Raw genomic sequence first — 20,535 nt, forward strand, 5'->3', positions numbered from 1 at the left:
AAATATCACACCCTCATTTGGTAATATTTTCATTATATAGTGGGCCAATAAAATATCAAATAGTGTTATGAGAAGCCACTTCAAAGGACTTTGAACCCTTTTTGTGCAGATTTATGAATGCACAGCACAGCAGACAGCACCTGCTGGATGTGTTAGTGTGAAATATCAGACAATATCAAGTAATTGCTCTGTTGAGCACTGCACAGTTGGTTGCTTCTATTAAAGAATCCCAAAGAGCAAGATTAGTCATTAAATTCATATTACCATGGTTGCATAACACTATTTAATGTGTTCAGAAAGTAACTGATTTACCTTTAACCCATTTACCTGGCCTGTCTGAAACACGTCTCTACACACAAAATGACGTGATTTTAAAAGTTGCAACACCGTTCTCCAGTATGCTAATGCTATTCTATATAAAGAGAGAGTTCAAAAACATAAACGTAAAGGACTGAAATATAACTCAAAATATAAACGCTGTTACAATGTATTTCGATGCCCCCCCAGACAGTATATTCTCTACTAATAGTCTAGTGAGAGTTAGTTAACATGTAGGTGCAATGTTACTTATAGTTAAAAGGGGATCATCAAAATAGAATGTTACCATAAACTCTTTTTCAAACTCAATTTAACATGATTTAAACAACAAAAATAAAATGTTGAAATGAGAATAAACGTCTTTCAATACTTGCAGACAATACAGCTATTTCCCATATGCTCTAGTTGTCTGCACTCCACCCCATATCCCGCCCACCTGTGCAAAGACTCCTCTGCCCTTACTTGTCCAATTTCGAAGCAGGGAAAACTGTTGCTCCATAAGGGAACACCCACTGTGTACAAAGAGCTTTCAAATGACAACTTCCTTTACCTGCAGTATGGAGCTGTGTGCCTGAAGCTTTTTGCCTGCAATAAAAAAAAGGCATATTCTCTGTTCAAAAGAAGACCGGAGCTGTAAAACTGGTGCCTGGAGAAGTGATTTGCTCACTATCACATCATCTCCAGCTCACACTGTGAACTACCTGCTTCTGTTCCTTCAAGACCCGCTTTCACAAAGGTAACGTGAGACTTCACAATACTTTCACTGTACTTATTCTTTTCAACATTTAGTAATGAGAACGCAAAGGAGATTTTACTTGGGCGAGTTTACTCAGAAAAGTTTGTCTGGCACATGCCTGCAGATATGTAGAACTGGATAAAAGATTGGAAAGATTGGTTTCTTAGTTTCACTTGGGTTTTTTTTTTTCTTTGAGAGTTTTGTATTCTGAAACTCAACACTTCTCACCTGGGTACTCAGGTAGGAAGAGTGAAAGGAAGAAAGACATGATAAACTTCTAAGGGGTCTGTTGTTGTGTTTTCTGTGATTGTGATGTGACATGTGCGAGTTAATCTCACAAAAACATGTCTAGGTTATACTTCACATCAAAATCAGAAGTAAAGAAATGTGAAATTATATTTTATTTTACGTTTTATTAAGGACCATTACTTTTTTTTGCATTGCATCAACATTTTCATGACATTTCAGCATGCCTCCAGACAAATTCACATTAACATAATAAATTTTTTTTTTTTTTTTTTTTTTTTTTTTGATAATTTCTATCATTATCAGTGATTATTCTCATTAGACTCTCTATAATACTATAATTTTTATTGTATATTTATTGCAAATGTTTCACCTTACTGTAATAAGAATGAGATTTTCTGTTACACTAGATTTGTAGGAAAAATGTGCACAAGTTTTTGTTTTTATGTAAATAATCTCTATAACATAAACAATTTTCTCTGCATATTCATTGGAAAAAACTGATTTAATCTGTGTCTGTTAAACTTGACCTGTGCCTCAGGCTAAACATGAATCAGGCAGCCATAAATTAAAACTTAACCGGTGTACTTAGGCAGGGAACACCCTTCTATCTATGTCATTTCGGATGTTTATGTGCAATAATTATAATTCATCGGAGTCACTTTAGTTCCATTTAAAGTAAATTTTGTTTGTCAGTGTGGGTGACACAGTTATGCTTCTTTTCCTTTGGAAATCTCAACCCAAACACTGTGATGTAGGACGTCTTGCGAGTTGCAATGCGAACTGGTTGGTTGAAACTGAAATAGAAGGTCTATTGTGTCATTGTGTCTTGGTGAGCAGCTCTGAGCGATCCACGGTCACCAGCCTGCCAGCTGGTATGCCATTAGCTCGTCAACACACATCTGCTATTTGCCGTGCACCATCTCTGATCTATTTTTCCATGTGGACAACATGAAAAACAACTATAAACCAGTAGAAACTATACAGACATTTGGCTTTCAGATACTGGAATGTTGTTTGTGCTGTGATAGTGTGTGTTTGGTTCAGCCAGATTGGCCAGATCTCATGTTACGTTGTGTATTGAGTGCATTGTGTTGAGTGCAGGCTTGTTCTCGGGGGATGTTAAGATCAACCATGTGTCTTTGTTATTGCTTCACATTGCTTATGGCTTTACTTATCTGAAAGCAAATAATCTGCATGTTTTGTTTTTCTTTTATTATGTTGAAGGGAAGGAAATTAAGGACAAACATTTGCATACTCAGTGAGTTTCCTGTCAGCACCGTGCTCAGGTTGAACACACAATGGCTTTTGTGTGTCTTTCAGTAGCAGATTTAAAGAGGTGCCAGTGTCCGACTAGACATTTTGTGAGGCAATACATCTTCCTTACTTCCTATAAAACTGAAGTTCGATTGTTTCTGCCTCTGCTTTGAACCTGGGGTGAATGAGAGAGTCTGTAAACAACAGTGCTTCTGATTCATTCCACAATCTCTGACCTATTTCAGTCACTGAGCTTCAGATACCTTTGATGTCACATTAAAGGGTTAGTTCACCCAAAAATGAAAATTCTGTCATTTATTTCTTACTCTCATGCCGTTCCACACCCGTAACACCTTTGTTGATCTTCGGAACACAAATTAAGATATTTTTGTTGAAATCCAATGGCTCCGTGAGGCCTGCATAGCCAGCAATGACATTTCCTCTCTCAAGATCAATTTAAATCAGTTCATGTGAGTACAGTGGTTCAATATTAATATTATAAAGCAACGAGAATATTTTTGGTGCACCAAAAAAAAACAAAATAACGACTTAAATAGTGATGGCCGATTTCAAAACACTGCTTCAGAGCGTTATGAATCAGCGTATCGAATCACGATTCGGATCGCGTGCCATACTACTGAAATCATGTGACTTTGGCACTCCGAACAGCTGATTTCACATGCTGATTCATTATGCTCCGATGCTTCCTGAAGCAGTGTTTTGAAATCTGGCATCATTATATAAGTCGTTATTTTGTTTTTTTTGGTGCACCAAAAAAATTCTCGTCGCTTTATAATATTAATATTGAACCACTGTACTCATATGAACTGATTTAAATATGTTTTTAGTACATTAATGGATCTTGAGAGAGGAAATGTCATTGCTGGCTATGGAGGCCTCACTGAGCCATCGGATTTCAACAAAAATATCTTAAATTGTGTTCCGAAGATTAACGAAGGTGTTACGGGTAAGTAATAAATGACAGAATTTTCATTTATGGGTGAACTAACCCTTTAATATCGAATAGTGAACCTTAATGAACAGATTGCATTTCACCTCCAAATAATTTTGTGATGATTACACACATTTCTCCCAAAATTATCATTACTGTAATGTGTGAGGAAGGTGATTCTCATTTGATTCTCATTAATGCAATGCTGTACTTTACTGTAATAAATTAATTTTTAGCATTTAAATCAGCATAAATTACATGTAGTACAACAAATGCTATCACAATAAATAATAATTTACAGTTAGTACAACAGAAATAAAAAAGTATTATTATATTGCAATTTTAATCAAAATAAATTATTATTTTGTTACAACGCACTAAGGTAGATAAATGCACACTTGTCTTGACTAGTTTTGAAACAACGTATCCAATAATTATTTACAATATATAATTTGGCACAGATGCAGCTTTTTCCTGTTTGTTGTGAGAGCTGAATGAGGCCGCTGGTGCGATTGCAAATGAGAGACGAGCGCGACACACGTCTCGAGAGCAGCGTAACTTATATGCATATGTGAGGTAAAGCAGTGCTGATTTATCATAATAGATACATTTGTGTGTTGAAAGTTGTTATAGTACTACTCTGTGTTCGCTCGGCAGCTACTATGAGACACTTGTTGCAAACTGCAGTAACTAGATGGATATTAGGCATGGTAAAACATGGTACTCGCTGTAAATCAAGAAAACAAGATTTAAAGAATAATGCTTACTGTGTTAAGCTATATAACATGATTATAACTTGACATTATTTTCTGTCGATGAATGTATCCATCCAAACAGTTGCTCACCTGTCTAATAAAAACACATAATATATTAGAGGGTTAGTTCATCCAAAAATGAAAATTCTGTCATTAATTACTCACCCTCATGTCATTCTACACCTGTAAGACCTTCGTTCATCTTCAGAACACAAATTAAGATATTTTTGATAAAATCCGATGGCTCAGTGAGGCCTGCATCGCCAGCAATGACACTCCCTTTTTCAATGCCCAGAAAGCTACTAAAAACATATTTAAAACAGTTAATGTGACTACAGTGGTTCAACCTTAATGTTATAAAGCGACGAGAATTCTTTTTCTGTGCCAAAAATAACAAAATAGTGACTTTATTCAATAACATCTAGTGATGGGTGATTTCAAACACTGCTTCATGAATCTTCGTAGCTTAATGAAACTTGTTTCGAATCAGCAGTTTGGAGCGCGTATCAAACTGAGTCACGTGAACTATTGAAGTTTCAAAACACTTATGGCGTAACATAGCCTTGTTTACTTATCATGGGATTTTGGCGCTCTGAACCACAGATTCGAAACAAAGGATTCATAAATTCATTTGTAAGTCGCTTTGGATAAAATCATCTGCTAAATGGCTAAATGTAAATGTAAAATAAAGTCGCTATTTTGTTATTTTTGGTGCACAAAAAGTATTCTCATCGTTTTATAATATTAAGGTTGAACCACTGTAGTCACATGAACTGTTTTAAATATGTCTTTAGTAGCTTTCTGGGCATTGAAAAATGGAGTGTTATTGCTGGCGATGCAGGCTTCACTGAGCCATCGGATTTTATCAAAAATAATTTGTGCTCTGAAGATTAACGAAGGTCTTACGGGTGTGGAACGACATGAGGGTGAGTAATTAATGACAGAATTTGGGTGAACTAACCCTTTAAAGTGTTTTTGTTGTTTCCATGGTTTCAACAAAATAAAACCAGAAATCGAGGGTAACCCAGGTATGATATCATTGATAGGCGACGCATGGACATGGCCCGTGTCCTGATTAAAATCGCTTATTTCTCTGGATTTAAACATTCTTGGAAACATTTGGGATAATGTAAGTACACAAGTCAACAAAATATATAACATTGTTATAGTTGTTTTTGAATATTTTAACCCAAAAATCTTACACATTGTGCCTGTAAGGTGTAGTCATGTCTTTTCATAGAAAGACTTCATGCATTACAATGTTTATGACAAAGACATGCATATACAGTAAATCTCATAATGCGTTATTGGAATATCACAAACAATAATTTGACACGTCCCTCAAAAAAAAATTGCTTTAAGAATACCTTTATAATGCATATTATATACAGGCATGAAGCATTTCTAAAAAGACATTGTTTTGTCTACTGAGGAATTTAAGCCCCAGACAGATTTGTTTTAGCTGAGACTGAGGTGTTTTAGAGGTGTGGGGATCGGGGGTTTTTACCCCTCTCATCGCCTTGTCTGTTACCTGAGGCCAGGTGTTACATTGCTGACACGTCCAGTCCTGCATCCTCAGGTATCAACATGTCACGTCATACACAACAAGCACTCAAAGTGAACATTAAAGCCATTGTTCAGGTTAGCAGGCAGTTGACATGTCTCTAACACACCTCAGTGTCAGAACGTGGAATTCAGAAAGAGGTCCTGTAAGAGATCAGCACTGATTATAATGGGAGTGTTCAACTGTTGTTGCTTTCTTGAAGTAGACTTCACTGACAGCCATGCAAAAATAAAAGATACGACTTATGTGATTACATCATTTGTTTTTCATCCCTATACCGTGATATGAAAGTTTCCATTCATTCTTATGTTTATATGATACGCCTCACTGTTTGTGTTTCTGTGACATAGTACCATGGTATTTTATTATATTGGATGTGGAACCAAAATAATACTGTGTTTTTTAAACATGTACCATGGCAATACATCGTTTTGCCAGGGTGGTGGGTGTCACCATAATAATATCATGTTTTTCTGGATTGGATGTGTACAATAGCAATAGTAACACCATAGTTTTTAGACATGTGCATCATGGTAAAACAATGATTTTCTTTTAAGTGTATGGTACATGAATGCGGTTCAGTATAAGCAAAGTGCCTTTTAAAGGATTAGTTTACTTCAGAATTAAAATTTCCTGATAATTTACTCACCCCCATGTCATCCAAGATGTTCATGTCTTTCTTTCTTCAGTCAAAAAGAAATGAAGGTTTTTGAGGAAAACATTCCAGGATTTTTCTCCATATAGTGGACTTCACCAGGGTACAATGGGTTGAAGGTCCAAATTGCAGTTTCAGTGCAGCTTCAAAGGGCTCTACACAATCCCAGACGAGGAATAAGGGTCTTATCTAGCCAAATGATTGGTTATTTTCTAAAAAAAAAAAGGAAAAAGATATACTTTTTAACCACAAATGCTCATCTTCCACTAGCTCTGCGATGTGCCACGCATTACAGAAAGAAATGTGTGACGTAGGCTGCTGTAGAGCGAAAAACTCCATCTCATTTTCTCCTCCATCTTCAAAGTTGTCCGACATCATTGTTTTACCTTTTTCCTTTTTTTTGTAAAAGGCGTTTCACTTAGTCTTTGCACGTTCGCTTTGACACTGGATCAGTACTTCCGCCGACGTCACGTGTGACCTTTCTAACGTGATTACATAATGCGTGGCTCAGTCACATTTAAAATCAATCCATTTTCCAAACAGCTTTATCCTCTACAGGGTCACAGTGATTCTGGAGCCAGTCCCAGTGTCTCGGGCCAAAGATGGGTAACATTCTGTGTGGATGGCCAGTCCATTACAGACATTTAAAATCTTTATATTTAAGGTTAAGAATGAATGTTGAGGCTCCAAGCATCAGTGCACGTTTAAAAGCAGGCACAACTGATGACACTGTCATCAAGGTTTTCCTAAAGTTTGTAAAAATCCCTAATTGATGACTGTTTCACTCTCACACATTAATGAGCTCAAAGACGACTGGTCACATCAGAGTAACTGATCAAACATTGGTTGGTTGAAATCATTAATGCATGTTGTGTTTGTTCAGTTAAGCACAAAACCACATATTAAATTTAAAACACATTTATTATTCATATTAAAAATATATCATATTTTAATTTTTGGTCATTTTAATGGTGATAGCGTTGTATTTGTTAATGTCATTTAAAATCACACATCCCCCTAGGAGTCTGTGATCAATCAATCAATCAATCAATCAGTTATTTCCTTGTTTATGATATTATTAGATGGTGTCACTGCAATTATATTGTAAAAAAAAAAAAAAAAAAATTGAAATAAAATAGAGATTATTAGGAGAGATGTATTGGCCAATAATCGTGAAAAGCAATTATTTTTACTATTTCACAATTGGCCGATTGATTAAAAACAGCCGATAAACAGGGCCCATTATATCCTGTCAATCAAAGGGGGTCAGAAAAACGTGTTCAGACTGTATTGTGTGTGAAGAAAATCTATCTTGTATTAAATTTAAGGCAAGTTAAAGGTGCTCTAAGTGATGTCACGCATTTTTAGGCCAAAACATTTTTTGTCACATACAAACATCACTATCCGCTAGCTGCCTGTCCCCTGAACACACTGTAAAAAACGCGGTCTCTGTAGTCGCCACAAGCTCCGAAAACGGCAACTAAAACTACCTGGTGCAGCCTGGACCACGAATCATAATAAACATGCTCCAGCCAATAACCGACAAGAATGATTTTAAATGCACGTTCATGTTTCAGGAAGCACGGAGGGGAGGGGGAGGAGGAGGGAGTGTCTAGCTAGCCTCTGTTTTGTTTGACAACACTTCGAACATCAACAGGAAGTTACTCCACCCAGGATCACTTAGAGCACCTTTAATGCGACAACAGCGCTTTAACAGTTAAAAAAGCAACATTAAAGGTGCCCTAGAACTTTTTTTAAAAAGATGTAATATAAGTCTAAGGTGTCCCCTGAATGTGTCTGTGAAGTTTCAGCTCAAAATACCCCATAGATTTTTTTTAATACATTTTTTTAACTGCCTATTTTGGGGCATAATTAGAAATGAGCCGATTCAGGGTGTGTGGCCCTTTAATTCTCGTGCTCCATGCCCCAAGAGCTCGCGCTTGCCTTAAACAAAAAAGTTCACACAGCTAATATAACCCTCAAAATGGATCTTTACAAAGTGTTCGTCATGCAGCATGTCTAATCGCGTAAGTACAGGGTTTATTTTGATGTTTACATTGATTCTGAATGAGTTTGAGGCTGTGCTCTGTGGCTAACGGCTAATGCTACACTGTTGGAGAGATTTATAAAGAATAAAGTTGTGTTTATGCATTATACAGACTGCAAGTGTTTAAAAATTAAAATAGCGACGGCTCTTGTCTCCGTGAATACAATAATGAACGATGGTAACTTTAACCACATTTAACAGTACGTTAGCAACATGCTAACGAAACATTTAGAAAGACAATTTACAAATATCACTAAAAATATCATGTAATCATGGATCATGTCAGTTATTATTGCTCCATCTGCCATTTTTCGCTATTGTCCTTGCTTGCTTACCTAGTCTGTTGATTCAGCTCTGCACATCCAGACGTTCTGCCCTTGTCTAATGCCTTTCATAATGTTGGGAACATGGGCTGGCATATGCAAATATTGGGGGTGTACACCCCGACTGTTACGTAACAGTCGGTGTTATGTTGAAATTCGCCTGTTCTTCGGAGGTCTTTTAAACAAATGAGATTTATATAAGAAGGAGGAAACAATGGAGTTTGAGACTCACTGTATGTCTTTTCCATGTACTGAACTCTTGTTATTTAACTATGCCGTGGTAAATTCAATTTTTGAATCTAGGGCACCTTTAAACCAGGCTCTATTTGACATTATGACTCACCCGCAGTTCAGGCTTGCCACTTGCCAGATCTGTCTGCAGTTTTTTTTTTTCCTGCACTAAATATGAGGCCTATTTGGCTGCGTTTACACTGGCACAAAAAATCCGATCTTTTGCTCACATCTGACACAGATCGGAATTAGTTGCACACGTGTAAACACAAAAATCCACACGAGATCCGATTTTTTCGCATCCGATCTGAGCCACTTCCAAATGTGGTTTTAAATCCGATACATATCCAATCTCTGGACGTGCGACCTACGTCTAAACACGCATATCTGATTCCCATTGGAATTCCAAGCCATCACCATAGACTGTAAAAAAAATCACACGGCGAGGGCAGCACATTTGCTCACTAAAAGGTAGCTTTAATGTTGTATTATGAAGCAGACATGCTTGTATACACTCGCACTGAAAATTCGCAGCTTTATTATTGAGGTAGGAACTTATATGTCTAACGTTATATATTTTTCTAGAAAGAAATTGCGCACACACACTTACATTCAGCAGCTGAATTTCAATCTTTGCCCGGTTAATTTAAAAGAGACCGCCGTCACTGTGTTGTTGTTTTTCTTATAAGCCAAAAGCTTCACTAGCTTCAAAAAAAAAAAAAAAAAAAGGGATTCTAAAACTGATAACTGTAGATAAAATATCAAACGCAAATTACATTTATTTTCCAGTCTATATCCGTTCAGTCAGAATTCGCGCTGCAATACATCCATGACACTGACAGCTGTTAACTTCATCTATCCATTCTGACAGGTAGGATCTTGACCACCCGACGTGAAATATATAAATAATTTTGATAGCGCGGCCATTCAAAACCCGAGGGTCTACCATGTGCATATAAAACTATCAATACCAATAATTTGGGGGCAGGAAGTAATGTAAACACAGATATCGGATACCAGTCGCCTCTAAAGTGAATGTAAACCGGGTGTGTCTCATACGTTCTGAAAAGTGAAGCCACGGGCTCTTTGATCGCCCCCTGGAGGCTGGATGCAGTACAGGTCATAAACCCCGCCCTCTCAATGCAGTCGAATGAGACTTCAGTGAAAACTTATAAATAAATTCTGCTTCAAATAAAACTTTCTGAAAGATGGTTTTGGTCATTTAAGGTAGTTGTTATCACACTGATATATATTCAATTGTTCGTTTTTGTGATGATTTAGATTTTAGCTAGCAATTTGATGCTATAAAAACGGGGCGTGTCGTCATGATTCGAAGTTGATTGACAGCTTGTCTGAGGACTGTCGGAGCTTCGAGGGAAGATTGAAGATGTATTAACTAACTGTTAATTTTCGATTTCTTTGTTATTTAACACCAACAAAATGAGTTGTTCAGCAGTAAACTGTACTAACCGACCTACAGGATCTGACGGATCACTGAACTTTTTTTCTGTAACATCAAATGTGGGCGTTATAAGCTAATTAATAAATGTTATTAGTTAAGATAACACACCTAATGTTAACCATGTCGGGAAAAAGCAGGTGATCGTTATCTGGCAGTTACTTATTATTTTTATGGGTATAAAATAATAATTAGCAGGACAAAACTAATGATAGCTTACTCTAATTACAGCAATCGAACTCCTGTAACATTAGTTGAACTTGATTTAAAATGGCAGGACCGTTTCTGAGTTGTTTCTAGTGGCATATTATATTGATTTTATCTACTGAATTTGCTGTTTCAAAAATATTATTGCTCTAGAAACAGAATAGCCTATTATTTTATAGGTAGACTTTTAAATTGTGTATAATTTTTATAGTCTATTTAAAATACATGAATGATGACGCAGTCGTCTGGGCGGAAGTTTGATATCGCGACTCCGCCTCCGGCTCCACTGACGATTCCTTCTGCGCATGCCCAGGCTCCAAACTTTTTTTTTTTTGACGTATTGCGTAACGTGTCAGCGCCCATTCATCAGCCCATTTTGGCTTCAGTTCAATATCTGTATATATCATCTTTTTTTACAGTCTATGATGTAAACACACTGGCCAAAAAATCGGATATGGTCAAAAGACTGGATCTGTGCATTAAAGGTCCCGTTTTTCGTGTTTTTTTGAAGCTTTGATTGTGTTTATAGTGTGCAATATAACATGTGTTCATGTTTCGCGTGTAAAAAAACACAGTAATTTTCACATAATTTACTTATCTGTATACAGCTGTTTCCACTTTCATAAAAACGGGCTGATGACTTCCTTGTTCTATGAAGTCCCTCCTTCAGAAATACGTAACGAGTTCTGATTGTGCCAGCGGTTCCTGTGTTGTGATTCGACAGCAGCTCAGCGAACCTTGCCCGGAAAGGTCACACCTCTTACCATAACGTGGAGATGCACGCGCTCAGTGTTATTGTAAACATGTCTTTAATTTTACCCTATCAATTTGAGCCGGAATCAGACCCGGTGATTGGACTGCGGGATGAAAATAACAGCGTTTCGACGACATGGCGACAAACACACTCTACAAACGCAACTCTTGTGTATTCCTGTGGGCGGAGGTTAGTCAAAAAACTGTTTTAGTGACGTCATTAAAGAAGGAAGTAGAGGGATGTAGTCCAAACTGGCCGTTCGATGTAGGCGACTTCTGTTAAATAAAATATCTCGCTTGGCATTGAACTTTGAGCTTTAAATTTTTACAGTTTTTATTTATACTCTAACAACAACATTACACACTAACTAAAGTTTGAAACATGGGATCACGAAGAACGGGACCTTTAACTTGCAGTGTAAATGCAGCCTTTATTGCGCGTCTCCCATCCAATAATCACAAAGAGCTTTGTTCTTTGTAACTTGTGATTAGAAACAAAGTCTCAGCTTTCAAATTTTGTCCATTTTATCACGAAATTCAAACAGTAAAGAGCGTTTTGACGCTTTTAAATGCGATGTGACGGATCGATGTAGCGCCTCAGTTCAAGCCTCAGCGTGAAGCACGAGTCTTTTCTTCCACTTTAATACAAGTTATAGCTCGAACAAACATGCATGAACATCCAAAGGTATGATGCAGTACAACTTACCGAAATGAATGTCTCATGTTCAATCAGAGTTTCAACCGCGGAAAGACGTCAATAAAACATCTTGTGAAAAATTCAGTGTTGCTTTTAGGCTACCTCAGGAAAGTTATCCAATGTTCACAGTCCATTAGTTAGCTATAAATAAACAGTATATGAACTTATTTACTGTTAATGATATTATATATATATAATAAATTTGCCATGAAGACAAGTATTTATGAAAACTACCTTATGTGCATGCAAGCATTATTTGAGTGTATCCAGGCACGTGCACACATAGACATAAAAGGGGGCTTGAACCCCTGCCCTTTTTCTTCCTCGAGAGAAAGTGCCCTTTTTTCTGGGGTGCTTTTTTTTTTAAATAAATGAATAAATATTACTGTTTGCGCACAGCTTCCCTGTCAAAAATATATTTACTGAATAAAATAAATAAATAAATACTATATCAGGTCGGCTTTGTCGAGTTCAGATGCCCTCCCTCCGCGACACGCCATTCATTCCCGCACGCACGCGCGCGCTCGCCCCACCTCGTGTTTGCTGCTGGCTGAAAACTTGTGACAACTATTCCCGGGAAAATACAACTGCTGTCTGGCGATGAGAAGCGGGGAAAAAAAAGCCCTAGATGGATCCATCCCGTGCATTTCTTTCAGGTAGCCTATATATGTTCACAAACATGTGAAATTTGTGAAACTATTGTGAAACTATTTATGGGTGAGATTATTTATACGTTTAACGCCGTGTTATAGTTTGACCACCAGTAACTCATCTGCCTGATTTGATACTAATATCATTTATGTAAAATTATAATTTCAATTATTTTAATGTGCTATGCATTGCGTTTTGAACCATGTTAAATATATCTGTAGGGCTGTCAATACCAGAAGAGGAGCATCCATGAACCGCATTATTAGACAGTTTTCTAAGGATGCACGATTTATTAAAACTATTTAAAAACCATAATACAGCATTACATAATGCTATTCTTAAATCTACGCTTACACAGGAGAATACATCAATAAAAGTGGCATGTAGCATTTCTATAAAAAAAAAAGTGGCCAAATATTTTTATTTAACTAATAATAATATATTTTTAATTATGGTGGTTGGCTTTAATCGTGCTGTGCTGTGCTTTGTAACAACAAAAATCAGCAGGCTTTTTGCGCCCTCTGCAGGCATTTGTTATATAATGTATTTATAACATTTCTGGGGAAAAAACTCTTGATGTGTTTACATATGCAGATTAGCTTGTTTTGGTTAATTTAGAAGAAATCTACAGATGCAAACAGACGGATGGTAGAAGGCTTAAAATAAACACCATTTAAATGTGTAGGGTTAGGGATAAGTTTTCTTTCCATTAGAGTAAAAGACATGGCAGGAAAAATGGACCAAAATCTTAAAATTGTCCACTACATGAAAGAAGTATTCCAATAACACCAAAATAATTAAAACGATTTATTGATTTGTGCAAATAAACAAATTATTAGTGAAACTATGTCCCTCTCTTTGGTGCAGTCATTTATTCTAAATATATAGCTACTTGAAAATAGTAGTGTGGAAAACATGCAGATTGTGGCATAATTTCCTTTGCTGTTGCTCTTGTGATAAACCTAGAGAATACTAAAGAAGACCATGGTCTCTGCGTGAACTGATTATTTTGTAGAAATCTGAACAATTGCGTGAGTGTGAAGGAATTAAAATAAATTGGTAAGGAAGTCAGAGTTGTCTTAATATATTTAAGTGTTTATTATTTTTTAAATAAATAATTATGAGAAGTGCCCTTTTTTCTACTTGAGCCCCTGCCCCCCAAAATGTCTGTGCACGTCCCTGCAGTGTATCTGAAAATAAACAGTATTTGAATATAATAGCTCTGTTGTTAATTTTAACATCCAATATTATACTAATGTACCAAATAAGAGGGTTCCTTGTTAAGAGTACATTTTACAAGAAATTACTACTTCAGTCTTTCTACTTCAAAATTTCATGTTTAATTCGATGCGTTACTTGTTTCTTTTGGAAATATTTGTTAAATTTACTAGCAGTTTATCAGTAAAAATGGTAAATCCTACACATTTTTTTTTTTCATTGTATAAGAATGTTTATAAAATGTTTGTGTAGTTTGTAAAGTCTTGCATTTGCCCTGTGTTAACAGGTGTGCACCCTGCTGCAGGTGTGGTTTTGTTCCAGGCCATTGGTACACTGACCTCGTCCTGTCTGCAGGTCAATTACTGGCTGTGGAGCTCCATCAGATGGTTGTACCACACCTCCAACCCTAATCACTCACAAAGACACTGTCTGAACATCTGCTAAACGTCCTGCTGTACACTGAAAACCAGGAGATCTTTCTTTTTTATCAAGAAGAGCACCATTGGGAAACAACCGACAGCTTTTTCAGGAATTTGTAGAACCTAAATCATACATGACTGTTCCTGGGGTTGTTTAATGGTTTCGCAATTAAAGAAACTAAGCAATATGGATACAGTATCTCTGAACACCTCCATGTTCTCTGGCAGACAGAGCATCTGTACGGATTCTCCCAATTTGTCCATGAGATCTATAGGTTTCACCAATGACACAGATTCTTCCCGCAGCAGTACACTCTTACACTGGAACTTCTTTCTGGCTGGCAACTACATCAGTGTGGGTAAGTTCTTTTTATAAAGACAAAAAAGGTTCAAGGAAAAGTTCACCCAAAAACATAAAAGTCAATACCGCTCATTCCAAGCCCTTCATTTTGTTGGAGGAACATAAGTAATTTTAGATTTTTCATGAAGCAATTTTTCATGCAACAATGGTTAAAAGTTACCATGTTTATCATAACCAAACACACACAAAAGCTAAATAAATAAATAAAAAACTCTGCAGCTTGCACCTAACCCTCCATGTTCATATTCAAAGATGTTGTGCCTGCATCATTTGCATCAAATTTAATAATTTAAGTCACTCACGACAGACCTTTTATTTTTTTGGTGAACAATTCCTTTAATATCGCTGAGTGGCTATTTGTTGTGCTTTTGTAAGGATGAATATTTTCCACGCATATTTTAGAATGTTTGGAGATTTTGCTAATTAAAATTTGGGTTCCATTTGTTCCATATTAATATTTGTAGCTAAAATCAACAATATTTCAAGACTGAACAGACAAGACTGAACAGCAGATCTCTTGCTGCTAGACTCTTTTTAATCTCTTAATAAACATGTTGCAATCATTTTGGCTGCTGGTAAAAGATGTACAACATCTCCTGAGTCACCATGTTTGATCTCCTTAATGAATCACTTATTGTTCTCAAAGCTCTTGAAATGTATGTTTATAATGGATGTATTACAGTGCAGTGATCACTTTATTGGGTTGCTGACTCTTTCATGTATGTATCTCTCAAATCATGTCTACAGCTAATCATATAGCACAAAGTCTAAATCAGATTAAAAGGCTGGCTCTGACAATTCTCCGACATTCAGCTTGCTTCCTCAGGAATGAAGGACTTGTGTTTTGTGGTTTGTGTAAAGCCCCAATGGCATTAAAAAGTGATGATTGCATAATTGAACGTTGAGGAAACAGTCTCTAGCAGTGGGAGATTAGAACATTATTTTTATATCTCACATTTTGATCTTAAAAAGCTGAATTATACATATACACAGTTTATGCTTCGAATTTGTATTAATTAATCTACAAAATCACTTTTTTTGTTTGTCTTGCCCCATCGACTTCAATTGTAAGTTCATTCTGCTAAATGTCACATTTGTTTACTTTTACAAACTGAGGGATGAGTGGAAACTATTGTCCGAAGAACATTCCTTTAGTTTCACTTAATTGTATTACCAGTATCAAATTTCCGAGGTCAGTATTTGAGTTAGTTCTGTTAAAGTGTTTTAAATTGCCATGACAAATCTCTTGTGATACTAATTTCTGCATCACACACAACATGTAAATGCTGGAAATCTAATTACAGTTCTCTTGGATTTATTTAAGCTTACATGTGTTTGCTGTCTCAATGAGGGCAATTAGTAATTACTTGTTGAAGGTGACATACAGTACACACGACACATAAAAACAATTTGCAACATCATAAGGATTCCATAACATTTACACAGTGACATGTTTCATTTAAAGGTCAGTTTAAAGCTGACTTGATTCAATTTTGATAGCATGCTTTCCTATTTCATTTAAATGAATTTATCCTCATTTGTTCCGAGTGGGCAGATTATTTAACGGATCCCCGCATGGCTGTGTGGGCATTAGAGAATTCCCCTTACATAGGTCTTACAGTTACTCTACATAGCTCATTTCCTTGAAGGAATTCAGAGTTGGCTTCATCTGGGTTGTGCCACATTCAGAACTCAATTGAGAATGAAATCTCAATTTCATTCCAAACTTTAAGCAAACAAGATTTTAGATGCGTAATACATCACGGTGATGTCTGCATACACTTTTTAGAGTGTTTGCTCATCTGCAATATGTCTCTACGATGTTTTGTGATGTTAAATAGACATTTAGAAAACATCGTTAAGGTGTTTATGACTTAGAATGCATCTGAAACTGCTTCTTCTAAGATGTTTATCAGATGTTTGTACACAACAGATGTTTTCCGGACTAAGCACTCTTTAGCAGACATCTTAGAGACGTACCTGTGCAATCTGGGCGGTCTGTTGTTGCCAATTGAATTTAAATTCATAATTTGAATTAACTAACCACAGTATCTATGCAAAAGAGGTCTAAAATCTATTTAATTTTTTCGTAGCCCCCAGTATATTTTGTTGTATAAATATCTGAACTTACAATATATCAAAAGAAAGAACTGAGCATCTGCTTTTAAAGGGTTTGTTCACCCCAAAATGAAAATTCTGTCATTAATTACTCACCTTCATGTCGTTCCACACATCCGTAAGACTTTCATTCTTTTTCGGAAGACAAATTAAGCTATTTTTGATGACAGAATGCTGTCAGATTTCCTTCTATTTCCTGCCTTTGCAACTACCACTTTGACACTTCAAAAACGTGCTACACACCAGAAGCTTTGTGTTACGTTTTGAGCTTCCGGAAGAGGTTTGTTCTCACGAGTGTAGCAGGTTTGGTTGAACTTCTGCTTATGTTCACTGATCAATGTTTACATGCGAGTAAAAGCCTAAATTAAATCTGTTCGTCATAACAAACGGTCGAGTCTCTTCAGAAAATTTGGACTAAACTACTTGATTCATATGTATTAATTTTTTGATCTCTTTATGAAGTTTTTGAAGCGTCAAAGTGGTAGTTGCAAAGGCAGTCAATGGTACGGTGACCATATTTTGATTACTGAAAACCAGGACACTCGGCCCAGCAATGAGATACTCAAATGATACTCGAAGTTTACTCAAAGATGCCTTATAATTTCTATACATTAAAAGTAGGCCTATGCCTCCTCTGTATGGATAGAAAATTGTTATATTACAAAATACTATCTATAACCAAAGACACAAATTCAGTGGCTTCTCAGAGGTTACTCAACATGTTTTATGACAAGTTTCAAAAATAACAAATTAAATAATGATATAAATAATGTCTCTTCTGTATTATAAAAATAATAAATAACAAAAAAAAAAAATATCCCTGCTATATTAGCAATCCAAATTGAACAAAAATAGCTATCACTTACAAAAACTAACTAACAAAAATATTGATATCTTTAGTTTTCTTCTTCATCCTCGTTTTCCTCTTCATCCTGTTTTTCTTCCTCATCCTCCTTGTTTGCCCATCTATATTTTGCTGTAGAGCTGATCTTTCCCGGCAGTTTTTTGTTACTTAACAAATAAGCATGAAAGTTCTAAAGAAATGTATATAGGCCTTATCAGCTGTTACATCGCAAAGTACAAAGGAAGAGCACAACGAGCTGAACTCATTGTAGACGATAGCTGAAGGTTGCTCTGCTGTTACACAAAGTATCTGTTATTCAGTTACAGACGACTGCACAAATCGTGCATACTAATGAAAACATATAAACTGTTACCTAGAAGTAAACAACTGTAGTTTAGGCATAAGTCAGCCTCATTAATGTTCATGTACGCTCCGCCTTCGGAAACCGAAAATCTCAGAAACCGAAAATCTCGTAATACTGGTCAATTTAATGGCCCAATGAAAAACAATAAAAAGCAGGACATCTCCATCACTTTATAAAAAACAACCAGGATGGCCAGGACAGGACGTGAAAACAGGACATGTCCTGAGAAAACAGGACGTTTGGTCACCCTAGTCAATGGAAGGAAATCTGACAGCATTCTGTCATCAAAAATATCTTAAATCTTATGGTGTGGAATGACATAAGGATGAGTAATTCATGACAGAATTTTCATTTTGGGGTGAACAAACACTTTAAACAAACAAACAAACAAACAAAAAAATCTAGCTTCATGCAGTCTTTTTTATCAACACTTGAATGGGACTAAATATCATTAAAAAAAGCAATATTTTGAACAAAAAGCTGAGAAAATTGCTTCCCCCACCCCCCAAAGACTACATCTGGATCAGATTCAGAAGGATAATCAAAACATAAACGGAGTAGATCGAGTCCATCAACACCCCCAAATCTTGCACAGTCATGTACTTCGACATTTCATTTGGTAACATTAGGCAGTTTTGATTTATATGCTGTTTGATGTTTGATGATCGAGTTACATATGCGCAAGCGATGCATCTGTCACTTGTTTCTGCTTCTTCACTTGTGTTTTGCACCCAGAGATTCTGTACTCTTTCAGAAGATGTGTAATAGCGCCCCCTACCATATAACAGCGAAAACATGGATTATTGGACAATTCCGGCAATGCTGGGGAAGCGTCATGTCACAAATTATGTAAAATTCCGTCAATGCTTGGGTAAGCGTTGTGTCATGAATGATGTAAAAATCATTCATGACACAATGGTGGAGAAAGGGTTAATTGGGGATTCACCTAGTCCAAGTGTTTGACATCATAAGATCATCTGTTATAATTTGTTACACTTACCAATGGTAACTTGCCAGGACATGTTCTATGTAAAGGATAACGTCAGTAACAAAAGTTTCCTATTATCAAAGCTCCTTATCTTTGTACAAAAGCACCTTTTGAGTTTTCTGCATGGATGGACTCTTTAGTTCACTTCCAAACCTTATGTCAAACGTTCCACTTTCCAATTCCACCGGCAACTTGTCCCGACAGGCCACTGTCAGAGGCCCGTTGAAACGACAGCTACAAAAGCAAACAAAACCGTAGGCCCCATTCATCATCATCATCTCCCTGCAGCCTGTCAGACACTCACACATTGATTACTCACCGGGCTCCGTGACACTTCCTGTTAGGACACATTTTATTTCCTGCTAGCACATATACTTTGATTTACACTGTACGTCACACACAACATATTTACACAATATTGAGTGTAAGGCTCTTTACACAGATTGTACAAGTTGGATAAAAACTGTGTTTTTGATTGCTCTTCATGAGGTGTTTTTATTCAAATCTAAAGGTTTTGATTTTGAGCTGATGCATTCAGATGCCTTCTCTTATTATCCAATAGAGGGCAGAATTAGTCCTTTTGTGGTCTTAATGTTATGTTCAGAATGGCCCACTATCGTACTACTCTTACTATTTCTGCAGTTTTCACTGCGTACTGTAGTGCATATTTATGCATATAGAATATGACCTACTGCATTTGCCAAAATGTGTAGCGTACGGACAGAGCTGCTTGGGATACTGTTTCCCACATGTGCTCAGCTTGACCTTCCATTCCAGCATAATGAATGAACTGGGTGTGTTTTCTTGACTCTTCATTTGAATGTTAAAAATGTAATATAACTGTTTATTTTTACATGAACTCCCTGAATTCACTATGCAATTATGCATAATAATGTTTTATACTTTTTTTAAACCATGGGACATTTGCGCAATAAAAAACTGCAGTGTTTAAATGTCTTGGAATGCTGGATTGCTGCAGAATCTTCCCATGACAATATGCTGTATATTTAATGACTAGTCGTATTTAATTATGCTAGTTACAGTATTTTACAATAAAGCCCTCTAAAAATCTCTAAAACTCATCGTACTTGTGTCTGTAGCGATTAGCAGCATAATGAATCACTTGTTACTGAATCTTTCATATTGATTGGCATGTACAGCTGTTCTGTGCCTTCAAGCCACACTCACATGACTTCCCGTGTAAATCATTTTTATTTCAGCGGCGCTGTGTAGATGTGGAATAGCATATCACTGGGTGTTCGATCACCAGTCCAAAAAAGTGATTATTAAGCAATAATTCTTTAATTTAACGGGTCATACTCACACACACCAAAATACATCAGAGCATATCTGTATCCGAGCCATTTGTGAT

At 36.4% G+C, this 20,535-nt stretch overlaps 1 protein-coding gene across 5 annotated transcripts in view; it reads left to right on the plus strand.

The window, feature by feature from the left end:
* Positions 1-20,535, plus strand: part of plch2a (phospholipase C, eta 2a) — a 168,263-nt gene that overhangs the window by 3,820 nt on the left and 143,908 nt on the right. Inside the window, exons 3-4 of one of the 5 annotated variants that reach the window (XM_048210744.1) lie at positions 695-1,054; positions 14,356-14,847. In XM_048210744.1, the coding sequence (XP_048066701.1) occupies positions 14,646-14,847 (202 nt within the window). In that variant the 5' untranslated portion in view covers positions 695-1,054; positions 14,356-14,645. Of the gene's footprint in view, positions 1-694; positions 1,055-12,731; positions 12,857-14,355; positions 14,848-20,535 lie in introns of those variants that run through there. The other 4 variants (XM_048210745.1, XM_048210746.1, XM_048210748.1 and 1 more) reach the window with 4 other exon arrangements.

The sequence above is a fragment of the Megalobrama amblycephala genome, linkage group LG12 (genome assembly GCF_018812025.1).
Source record: "Megalobrama amblycephala isolate DHTTF-2021 linkage group LG12, ASM1881202v1, whole genome shotgun sequence".
NCBI classification, from domain to species: Eukaryota; Metazoa; Chordata; class Actinopteri; order Cypriniformes; family Xenocyprididae; genus Megalobrama; species Megalobrama amblycephala.